At 34.1% G+C, this 12,746-nt stretch overlaps 1 protein-coding gene across 1 annotated transcript in view; it reads left to right on the top strand.

Moving 5' to 3' along the window:
• Window positions 1–12,314, top strand: part of ANP32B (acidic nuclear phosphoprotein 32 family member B) — a 31,427-nt gene extending 19,113 nt beyond the window's left edge. The window contains exons 4-7 of the mRNA XM_051995603.1: window positions 2,701–2,878; window positions 8,169–8,287; window positions 9,670–9,742; window positions 11,853–12,314. Of these exons, the coding sequence (XP_051851563.1) occupies window positions 2,701–2,878; window positions 8,169–8,287; window positions 9,670–9,742; window positions 11,853–11,926 (444 nt within the window). The 3' untranslated portion in view covers window positions 11,927–12,314. The remainder of the gene's footprint in view (window positions 1–2,700; window positions 2,879–8,168; window positions 8,288–9,669; window positions 9,743–11,852) is intronic.
• Window positions 12,315–12,746: the final 432 nt, after the last annotated feature.

Raw genomic sequence — 12,746 nt, 5'->3', positions numbered from 1 at the left:
GAAAGTGACAAGGTTTCCCCAAAAAACCTGGGAATACTTAAATATGAATTAATGCAAAATGAAGTAGCAAAATTAAGAGAACATTTGTACACAGTAGCAGGAATATTGTAAGGCTGTGAAAGATTTAGTTACTCTGAATCAAGACAGTGATCCAAGATAATTGCAAAGGATCCATGATGAAAAAAAAATGCTGTTTCCAGAGAGATCTGATAAACTCTGAGTGTAGATTGAAGCATACATCTTTTAACTTATTTTTCTTCATATATGTTTTGAAACATGGCTAATAAGGAAATTTAAACCTGAAAAAGGAGGGACAGCTAGTTGGCGCAGTGGATAGAGCATCAGCCTTGAAGTCAGGAGAACCTGAGTTCAAATCTGGCCTCAGACACTTAACACTTCCTAGCTGTGTGACCCTGGGCAAGTCACTTAATCCCAATTGCCTCAGCAAAAAAAAAATTAAAAAAAAGAAAGAAAAGAAAAAGGAAAGGAAAGGAAAAAAAATAAGGCATTTCTTTACCAAAACTAGATACATGCAATGAATAGGATAGTGTCTTAATATTTACAGGAAATATTAAATGAGTTATAGTTAGAAATAGCAAAATTATAATAATAGGGAACTTCAACCTACCTTCTTTAGACACAGATAAATCTAACCAAAAAGTAAAGAAATTAAAGACTTGAATAGAAATAGAAAGGATTTCCCAGTTATGCATGGCACTTTTATAAAAATTGATTATTAAGGGCATACAAACTTTAGAAACAAATGAAGTAAAGTAGAAATATTAAGCACATCCTTTACCAACCACATGCAGTCAAAATTATGTTCAAGAAGAATTTTTGAATAAAAGATTAACTTATTCAAAGAATAGGTTTAAAAAAAAGTATAGACAAAGAAATTTTGTCAGAGAAAATTGTGACAACAATGGAACATACCAAAATTTTTAAGATTCAAAAAAAAAAAAGCAATTCTAAAGGTAAAATTTATATCTATAAATTCTTTCATCAACAACAAAAAAATAAAAACACTATAACCAATAGAAGATGCAATTTGAAAAAACAAAGTAGAAAACAAACATTTTAAAACCCCATTGAACCAATAAAATAGAAATTCCAAGAATCAAAGAAGATGTTTAAAAATTAAAAGCAGAAAAGCAAAGCCATTGAACTGATAAAACTAGAATCTGATATTTTGAAGTAAAATAATAACACAGATCATTTGTTGGAGTAATTTTTTTTTAAAAGGGGGAAAATAGCTAATATCAGAATATAAAAAGGCAAATTAAAATAGATGAAGTAGAGGAAATTATTAGAAACTATTTTGCCATATTATATGCAAAAACCCTGACAAATGAAATAAATTGCTCTTTTGAAAAAATAAAATGCTCATTTAAAAGAATAAGAAGTAAAATTTTAAATAACCTAATTTCAGGAAAAAACCCAAGTTATAGATGAACCCTCAAATAGGAAAAAAAAAAACCCAAAATTCTAGAACCAAGTTGATTTACAAATGAATTATATCAAGCATTCAAATGACAATTCTAATACTACATAAACTCTTTGCAAAAATAGAAAAAGAAGAGATTGTTCCAAACTCTTATAGTAGAAATATGTTCTGGACCTAAATTAAGGAGAGACAAACCAGAGAAAAGAAAACTGTATAAGAACACAGAAATATTTCATAAAAGATTCTTTATGACCAGGTTGGATTTATATAGGAATGCAAAGTTGGATCAATATTAGGGAAACTATATAGTAGACTATACTATTATAAAATAAAAAGACTGAAAAAGTCTTTTATACATCAATTCCTATTTAAAAAAAAAACAGTAAAAAGTATAGATCAGTGAACCTTTCTTTAAAATGTCAAAGAGTAAATACAATAGATGGAATCCATTTTAAACATCTTAATATTCTTCATTCCCTTCCCCACAATACCATTGCAGATTACCATTTTACTATGTGCTCTGGAATTCCTGCTCCATAATGAACAAACTTTTCATATTAAATATAATTTCTCATTCCTTGCTTCTTTAGCTATGCTTTCCAGTACTGGCTACACTTTTATATGCCCCTCCTCCTGACTCACTGATAACATTGAAACAGGCGGGATATTCTATGTTCCTATTATATAGACTCTGAAGGACTGTATTTTCTTAATTTCTGTCATCACTTTAATTGGATCATAAGTCCTTTGAATAGAGAGACTATTTTGTGTATTTCTTGAATGCTCTTGACAGAATAGGGCTAAGATTATTTTAAGCACCCAGAAAAAACAATTGTTAATTGATTATTTGATTATTATAACACACTATAAACTGGATGTTTAAGCCTAAAACCTAAAAGAAATGAGGATTAGTATAAGAGAAATCATATTATGAAAAAATCTGAACTTTAATGAAAATTCATATTGCTGTTTTTCTATTTCTTTGAACTGTTAATCATACTTTCCTATGATGATACATATCAGAGGGAAGGACTAATTTAAAAAAAAAAACCTGTGGATCAGTAAAAAAATTTTGTGAGTTTTTCTTTTCTTTATTTTACCTACAAAATAAATTCTACCTATTTTTTCTTTGTTCTACTTACAGAATAAAATTAACAGCACCTAATTGATTAACAAGCAAAATTCAATTGTTTGTTTCCCTCTAAAATTTCTATTGCTTTTAAATTTATCTAATTGTATTTGATCCCTTACCTCAGAAAAAGCTGGAATATCTAAAAAGCCTGGACCTGTTTAACTGTGAGGTGACAAACCTGAATGATTACCGAGAAAGTGTCTTCACACTCCTTCCACAATTAACATACCTTGATGGCTATGACCAAGAAGACAAAGAAGCCCCAGACTCTGATGCCGAAGTAGATGGAGTAGATGATGAAGGTGAGTTTGAAAACATGATTTGTATTTCTCAGGTTATCATATTAGGGTACTGAACTTTGTTGCTTTAAAAACAATAATTTAAATTATGACTTTAAAAATTTCATAATTGTATTTGAAGGATGGACAGCTTTATCCTTTGTACCAGAACAAGGCACCAAGTCAACTAAGTCATTTTAAAATAGGGTCTTGTAGACATTTGGAATAAGGTGTAAGGCGGTCTTTATGGAGTCAGGGTTTTAAGAATTTGGAGTCCCAAAATCCTGGACTCTTTTTTTGTAAAGCATATCAGAACTCTTGGGTTGTGCATATATAACTATAATTTAGAAAGTAATAGGCTTGAGAAAGTTGGATTCAGTTCTTAAAATACAGAAGAAAATTTGATTCTATTTTCACAATCAAAATAAAAATAAATTAAAATCACTTTACAGAGTAGGCAGTGAAATAGAGAATATGAAAACCAGCTGTTAGTTATATAAGTTATGTTTTCATGTAACTGTTACCTAGACAAAGTGTATTGATTGAAATAATCTAGATTTTACCTTCTTGTTATATTGTCAGACCATGCAATCATAAAATATTAGTGAGAACTAGAGGGGTCCTTAAGAGGCAGCTAGGTGGCTAAGTGGATAGAGCACTTGGCTTAGAGAAGAAGGCCTGAGTTCAAATATGAACTCAACCACGTACTAGCTGTGTGATCCTGGGTAAGTCACTTAACCTCAATTTGCCTTAACCCACTGGAGTAGGAATGGCAAATCACTCTGGTATCTTTGTTAAGAAAACCCCATGGATAAAATTGATGTGCCATGATCCATGGGATCCACAATTGTACAACAGAAAAAAAAAAGGGGGGGGGGCTTCATATATCAACTTGGCTTTAGTATTAGGTTGGACTAGAGAGGTGATTAATCTAAAGTATTTCTGTTCTTTAGCTGTGATCCAGATCAAGTCATATGACTTCTAGTAACAGCTTAATTCAAGCAATTGATTGCTTGAATATTGATCTCTTTTTTAGAAAAGGAAAAGATTGAAAATAGAAAAGGCAGGCTGGGGGCAATGATGAAAATGGATGATAAGGGATTGAATTCTAGGTAAAACTTCAAGGTAATAGCACACAAAAACTCTGAAATTTGTAGCATCTATAAAAGGAGTAAGAAATCTCTGATCTCTGAGATGACTTTATTTATGTGAACATTGTATTCCCAATGGGATCCCTCCTTCAGGTTTAAACCTTTTTACATATTATAAATAATTGAAAATGTTCATTTTGCATTTATAACCAAGTGGCCTTTTACATCTTAGATCTAGGACTTGGGAACCACATCCACTATCTATCAAGTCTAGCACCTTCATTTTGCAACTGAGAAAACTGAGGTCCATGGAGATTAAATTAGGAGTCTGGTGTAGGGACTGGGGACTTTAAACCCAACACTTATAGTTTGGGATTCTATAAATTTCTTGTAGACACATTTTTTCATTCTAATAGCCATCAGAAATAATTGCTTATGCTGAATGATTACGAATGGTGATAATTTGTGTATCTATATGTTAAAATCCTGTATAACTTGAGGAGACCTTGAATACTTGAATGAGCCTCTGAAAAAAAGATTTCTTGGTCAATATGCAGTTACCATGAATTGAGTAGTCCTCTTTGACTGGAGTCCAGGAAATGTGAAGAACCAGAAAAGATAAGTTGATAAGATAACTAAAAAATGAGTTGAAACCAAAATTGGAAGAACAGTAAGGAGAACAAAGGGAGAAGGTATTGAATGTCAAGATGAGGAATTTGGATTTTATTCAGTATTTAGTAGGGAGCCATTGAAGATGCTTGAACAGGGGAAGTGACCTAATCAAAACATTAGGGAAAATAGGTAATTGTCTAGTTAGAAAAGAGGTAACTAAGATGGATTGGAGGAGGGAAAAACTGGTCCCTAGGATATGATATAGAAGATAATCACAATTTATTTCTGTATTAGTGTAACTTGTTAGAACCAAACCTCACCTCTTCCCTGTTTCCCGAATACCCATTATTTACAAGCCCTTCATTGGAACAGATGATCTGCCATAGGCCCTTGTGTTGCCCCTTGGCTACAGACTGGCTCCTTCAGATTGTTCATCTCTTAGCCATCTATGACCTACTGCCATCCGTCTGTGGGGAAGACAATTCCTGTTCCTTTTCTTACACTCTGTACTTCTCAGGCTTTCTGCTTCAGCCTAAGCCATTGGATTGAAGGTTGTACCGTCATCTTAATTTAGTAACTTTAATTCTGAATGTGCCCCTGAGCCTAGAAACAGAATCACCTTCTACGGTGTTTCCCAGGTTTTTCCTTGGACCGTGTGAATCACATGCCCAGAGACGGCTTTGGCTCCTGGACCACCATGGTGTTGACATTCAGATGCCATTGCACCAACATGCTGTGGAACAAGAGTCAGTCGAGGGGCTTTCAGTCTGCATGTGGTCTGAACTTGGCCACCAGAGATATTTGTAGCAATCCCAAACCATAAGTAGAGATATCCTGGAGACACTGCTAAAAGACAGAGGCCTTGTGCCACAAACTTAGGTTGCAGCTAATCATTGCTCGTTTAACCCAGGCCCTGACCCCTAACCCTTAGATAATGAGGTGGATTTCTGAAAACTTCCTTGCCCTCAGTAGTAGGAAAGATAGTGCCTAGACAGGCAACAGTTCATTCTAGAGATTTTTTCTTTTTAGAGACCATCTTTATCCCACAATTCCCCTGCAATATTTGGCTTTCCCTGGCTTTACTTGCATGACCCCACTATTCTCTGGAGCAGGGACATAATCTGGTTTTTTGCTTATTCTGTGTGTGAGAATTTATTTGTTCACTCCCCCCTTGGCACGGGACAGATGGGAACTATTGGGGGTACTTTAACCACAGTGAATTAACCCAGAAAATCTCTAGCTGCCTGCCCAGTAAGAGTTTTTTAAGGTGTTATTATTTAGGCCACAAAAGTACCAGAAAATCTTTCTCCTGGTGCAGAAATTTTTGTCTAGTCCTCTATCTTGTTACTCTTATGACTCAGAAATCCACCCACCAAGCATTTATTAAGCACTTATTGTTTGCTGTGCCAGGCTCTGTACTAGGTAAGAGGAATACAAAGAAAAAAAAAATGAAATAAGCCCTGTCCTTAAGGAGAATTACATTCTAGTATGAGAAATAACATGTACCTATAAAGTATTTATAAATTGAATACAAGGGTACTGTCATGTAAGAAGAAAGGATCAGGGAAAGTTTCATGTAGGGGAAATTGGGCTTGGACTTGGTTTTCAGGGAATCTGGTTTTGCCTCTATACTGTCATGCCAATCAATATCAGTTTGATCAAATGGGATATATTCTCTTCAAGGACTCAAACTGTTAGATTCTAAATTATATGTTACGGGAGCTGAAGTGACTGATTTTACAGGTACAAATCTCTGAAATGATGGAAGCAAAAAAGGTGTGTTGCATTTGCACTTGATATCACACCTTCTCTCTTTTCAAACTGCCTTTTAAAAAAGGTTTTATTGCTCTTTTGCTTTTTCCATTATCATAGTTTCCCCTAGTATATATCTAACTTTCCCACCCCAATCCCTTGGAGAGTCCATATAACTATATAACAATCTCATGTAACAATTGATATTTTTAAAGAGGGGTACATTGACAAAGTGTGAAATTATGTGTAATGCACAACATTTTGAATCTCCCACCTCTGCAAGGGGTAGAATGGATATTTCTTCTCTCTTCTTTTGAGAGATTCATGTTCTTCATAATTCTGAAGCATTCATATTGGCTTTTTTTTTTTTTTTTGTATGTGTGGTTGTTTTGTCTTTGTTTTTTCCCCACTTTAATAGTATTTTGTTTTTCCAATTACATGTAAAGATGGTTTTCAGCATTCATTTTTGTAAGATTTTGAGTTCCAAATTTTTTCTCCTTCCTTCCCTTACCCTTCCTTAAGACAGCAAGCAATCTGATATGAATTATAAATGTATAATCATTTTGCTGTTTCCCTTGTTGTAATGTCATGTATATTATTTTCCAGTCTTCGCTGACTACATACTATATCAGACTCACTTTTAATGTCCTCATACCGCCATCCTGATATTCTTTTTATTTCCTTCAGCCCTCTGCACTTAGCACATAGTGGACACTGAGTAAATGCTTCCTGACTGTTAAATTATGACATTATGGGAGAAAGGGGGTCATACTTTAGTTTTTTTTTCTTCTTTTTTTTTGGGGGGGGGAGGTAGGGAGGAAAATCCTCATTCATGTAATGCATTATATTTCCCTGAACCAAAATATGCTGCTCAAGCTCTTTCGTTTAGGTAACTCATCTTTTGGCAAAATTTGACACATTGACTCACATTTTGACAAAATGTGCCATATATATCAAAATTGATGATGCTAGGAACTTGATAACAAACACAGTAACGCTGCCTATGTTTTGCTACATTCCAGAAACTTTAAAGCATTTTTTTGAGACACCTTCAGTGCTTTGACTTTGCAGATTAATCATCCACCCACTTTGAGTGCATCTTACAGCCCTGTAACTGTACACCAAAATTTGGATTTTGTACCTTCAAATAGAATTCCTTCTTTTCCTTTTTTTTTTTCATTTGAGAAGCAGGAGTTAAGTGACTTGCCCAGGGTCATGCAGTTAATATGTGTTAATATGCAGTCTAAGTGTCTGAGACTGGATTTGAACTCAGGTCCTCCTGATTCCAGAGTTGGGGCTCTATCCACTGTGCTACCTGGATACCCCCAGAATTACTTGTTATTTGGACTTTATCATTTCATCTGAGGTGCTTCATATGGATTTTTCTAAACTGTATGCAGTCAACCACATTTATTAAACACCTACCATGTGCCAAGTACTAAATCAAAAACTAAGCAGCAGCTACTCCCAAAGGACTTAGTCTATCAGGAAAAATATGTAATTATTAGGTAACATATATATGTTTACATGTAGATATTTATATATACACGTATACATATGCATCAGGAAAAGGCTTTATGTGGTAAGTGATGTTTGAGCTTTGGTTTGAATGAAACCGGGGAGTATAAGAGGGAGAAGTAAACTCGTACAGAATTGTACAAATGAGGGCTGTAATGTCATTTGAAGGAACAACAAATAAGTTAGCTTTGACTGAACTTGAGAATCCATGAAGATGGTGAGAGTGATGTAAAAGTAAATGTAGAAAGGTGTGCTCATGCCAGATTTTTGCAATTTTAAATTTCGTTGAGGGGGACTTAAAAAAGATTAAACTAAGCATATTTAATTATCTTTCTTTCCAGAGGGAGAAGATGAAGAAGATGAGGAAGATGAAGATGAAGAAGATGAATTTGATGAAGAAGATGATGATGAAGAGGATGATGTAGAAGGAGATGATTATGAATATGATGTCAGTGGAGAGGTCTGTTGTATAAATATTTCAAAACCTATTAATAGCTATGAGAAGGAATAGTAGTATTTAAAGAATTTCTGATCATATATTAATATAATATTTAACTATTTAATTCAGATTTATTTTAAAATTCAACAAATGTTTATTTAGTGTAAAGGTCTGTCCTAGAGAGAATGGAGTAGCAATTTCCCCTTACAATTGGTGGAAAGAAGGGTACAAAATCAAATAGTAATGAGGGCAATGGTACTCTGGAAAACTTGAGGATCATTCATTGACTTAGACTGATTGGCAGGTTTAGATATCTTACTCTATTGAGAACTCATCAAGTTCTAAAGTCTGAAGATACACTATTTTGCATTTAGCTGACTTAGGTAAAAATAAATCTGCATTACTCTCTACCTTATACTTATTTAGAATTAGTCTTTATAAAACCTGTGCTGCTTTTTTGCGTACTAGTGATACTTATGAGAAGGAAAAGTGGGAGGAAAGAATTTTTCATTGAAAAACTTTTATAGATTTTTTTTCCCCCACTTAATACAGTATACCCCAATACTCTTAACAGCCTTTTGATCTCGTTAATGTGAGCATTACTTTCATTAATACAGATTGCGACGTATCCAGGTCTGCCACTCTATGCAACACTCTTCATGTCCTATAAATTTGTCCCAGGTTCCTCTCTTTATATAGTGCTACTAAATGCCCTTGTGATGACTTTGCTATTTGAGTGTCTCTCTAAACTTCCTGTAAATTGATCTTATTCATAAAATTTATGTCACATTATATATGTGTAAATTTCATGCATACATTGTACATCATATAGTGTACTATAAAATTTACGTTCCATCTCCATGAGATTTTGCAATATCCCTACTTGGAAAAATAAGTCAAATATTTCCCAATTAATCCAATTTTTAGATTCTTTAGATGTTTTTCATCTCTTTGATGGGACAACTAGTTTATATCCATTACACTTTCATATGAAATTATTATGTCTTATTCGTGCTCTTTCTTCTATTCACATCCCATTGTTCATCATCAGTAACTTGTTTGAATATGTCAGAATCAAGATATTTCAAATGCATGCTTATTCTTTCCTCATTTTTATTCCTCTGGCTTTTTATAAATTTTGTTCTTTGCTCTAACAAATAAATGGACGTGGCTAATTTGGGAACAATTCCCATATTAGGAACAAGTTTTTTTCTTTCTATTAAAGTGGAATTAATAAAATATAGTATAAAATTAATAGAGCTATTCCAGCCTGATGGTGCTATTATATATATGTAAAATTTCTAACAAAATTCCCTGATGAAATCTCATGTAAATAATATATGAAAAGGAAAACAACATCAAGGTATTTTCATAATACTGTAGTTTTATGTTTTATTCTATAGGAAGAAGAATTTGGACATGATGGAGAAGTTGATGATGATGAGGAAGATGAAGATGAGGATGATGAAGACGAAGGTATGCCTAAATTGTACATTGTATTTTTAGGAGTGCTTGCCTTTATAGGATCATAGATTTAGAGGTGGAAGAACTTTGGAGATCATCTAGAGCAAACCCCCTTACATTATTTATTTCTTTATTTATTTATTTTTGCAGTTTTAAGCTACTTATTTACTTTTTAATTTTGTCTTTATTTTCAGTTCCAAATTCTCTCCCACTCTCCGCCTGCTTCCTAATCCCTTGAGGAGGCAAAAAAAAAAAAAAAAAGTCTATTATAAATATGAAATCTTGCAAAACATTTTTCTTACCAGCCATATTCCAGGAAAAAAAAAACAGCAAGAAAAATAAACAAATGGGAAAAAAAATATGCTTCAATCTGCACTCTGAGTCCATTTGTTCTCTAGAGGTGGATAGCATTTTACAAAATGAGTCCTTTGGAGTTTGTGGTGGATCATTGTAATGATCAGAGTTGCTAAGTCTTTCACAATTGATTATAATATTACTGTTACTGTGTACAGTGTTTTCCTGGGTCTGCTCATTTCACTGTACATCAGTTCATGTAAGTCTCCTCAGGTTTTTCTGAAACTCTCCCTTCATTGTTTCTTACAGCACAGTATTTTTCTATTCCAGTCATGTGCCACAACTTGTTCAGCCATTCCCCAATTGATGGGTATCCTCTCAGTTTTCAATTCTTTGCCATCACTAAAAGTATTTTTGTATGTGTAGATCCTTTTTTCTTTGATCTCTTCAGCCTTTGAACTGGTATCCAAAAAAGTCACAGGCAATAAGTGGCAGGCCAGGATTTAGACCCACTTCTTCTAACTCCAGATCCATTATCCTTTCCATGTTATTTTTAATTAGTAGAGTAAGACGTGCAGCCTTATTGAATGAAAAAACATATATTGAGCACATACTGTATACTCTGCACTATGCCAAGTGCTGAATATACAAATAGAAAAATGCAACATCCCTTTGTCTTGAGAAGCTCATTCTAATTGGGAGAAATTGCATTCATAGAAGCTATGAGGTTAGAAAAGACTGGTGGTGGTCCTTGGGATAATTGTAGGGTAGGGGTCTATAGAATCCAGTATCCAGGTAACTACAGTAAGGTCAAGTTGTCCAAAGAATTCAATAGGAGGACAGATGGTAAGGCCTGGGGGTCTGCCATCTTACTGGGGAGGATTGTAGTTTGTAATTCCCTGCTCGTTAAAACAATGTGAGTGACTTTGTCCACCTTGCAGCCAAAGGGCAGAAAGGTTAGAGCCATAACCATTGAGAAGGGGATTGTGGGCTCTTCTGGGTCTTTCTGAAGGTAGAGGGGGATGAGGGGCAGCCTGCTTTTGGGAATGAGAAATGGCTGCTGTCAGGAAGGTTGGAAGGAAGAGGAGAGCTCAGTGAATTCTGGGAAGGAGATTCACAAATGGAACTGCAAGAAAAACAAAATATTTCTGTCCCTTATTCTTCCAAATCACTTTAATATAATGAAAAAATTGTGCCAGAATGTTAGAAGCAACTGGTGACAGAGAACTAGATCTGGAATCAGGAAGACTTGAATTCAAATCTAACCTCAGACATTTATTTGCTGTCCAACTCTGGACAAGTTATTAATCTCTGATTGCCTCAGTTTCCTCAACTGTAAAATGGGGATAATAATTCTACCTCCCTCTCAGGGTTATTATGAAAATTAAATAAGAAAATAGTTGAGGCACTTAACAAATATTTATCTACTTCCTATGAAATCAAACCCATTTCTGCCCTAGAAGTAACAACAATAGTACCCTATATTTCTGTGGCACTGAAAGGGTTGCAGAACACTGTATTCACAACAATCCTGTTATTTTATGGCCCAGTGAGTTTAAGTGATTTGCCTGCGATCTCTCCAGGATCCTCTGGTTCCATACTCCAGTGTCCTTAACTCTTGATGTCTTGGGGAAGTGGGAGAAGAGGGAGAAAATTTTGGAATACAAGGTTTTTACAAAAGTGAATGTTGAAAACTACCTTAGCATGTTTTTGGGAAAATTAAATGTTATCAATATGTGAATTAAAAGTGTAGTTAATAATAATTTCAGTTATTTTGAAGTAAAAATTTCTAATCCGGGGATCTTAACATGTCTTCTTTATTGTATAGAGGATGAAGAGACTGGGAAAGGTGAAAAAAGGAAGAGAGAAACAGATGACGAAGGAGAAGGAGAAGATGATTAAGACCCCAAATGATCTGAAAAAAGAACTGTTCAGTATTGTGTGGACTGCTCCTATTGATTTGGTAGCTGTAAAAAAGAAGTGGTAGCTATAATCCAAGCCCCCAGGACACCTAAAGAGCCAAAGAGTAGTTCCTGTGACATTCTACATTCCTCCGATCAATCCCCATTGGATATCCAAGTTACCAACAAATTTGGGGAATTAATCCCAACAAAATAGTCAGAGTTGTTAGGTTTTCTTATAAGACTGTTGCCATAGCAGGGAGAGCAGCTGTGATCGGTGAATCCTGATTGTTGATGGCTACCAGTTACACCAAGGTTGTAATACCATTTTTACTTTCTGTACAACAAAAGAAGCTTTGTAAATAAAATCTTAACATTTTGGGTCTGTTTTTCATGCTTTGCTTTTCTTTTTTTTTTTTTAAACCATTAATTTTTTTACATTAGGATGTTTTATGTGATGACTACAGATAAATATTTTTAAGAATTTCAGTAAAATAAACATGTTACTATTTGGTAAAGTCTAGTTGTATGTTTACATTTTTAAAAATTAGACTTTAGATATGCTCATTTGAAACATGAGAATTATTTGAATTTTTAAAGTGATGGTAACTGCCAAAATGTACTTGGTGTATATATTTACACATTGTGCATTTAAATCAATTAAGCATTGATAATGAGAGGCATAAATATTTCATTACTGTCAGTGTGAAGGATTTTATATGGTTCTGAATTTGAAAGTGCTGAAGTTCCTAGGGAACATTAAGCTAAAATTTTTAGGCATAAGTAGTAGCTAAGTTAAGGAAGAAAAGTCTGATATAATA

This window comes from Antechinus flavipes, chromosome 1 (genome assembly GCF_016432865.1).
Source record: "Antechinus flavipes isolate AdamAnt ecotype Samford, QLD, Australia chromosome 1, AdamAnt_v2, whole genome shotgun sequence".
Classification (NCBI taxonomy): Eukaryota; Metazoa; Chordata; class Mammalia; order Dasyuromorphia; family Dasyuridae; genus Antechinus; species Antechinus flavipes.
The sequence above is the reverse complement of the archived record's forward strand: the minus strand, read 5'-3'. Positions and strand labels throughout refer to the sequence as shown.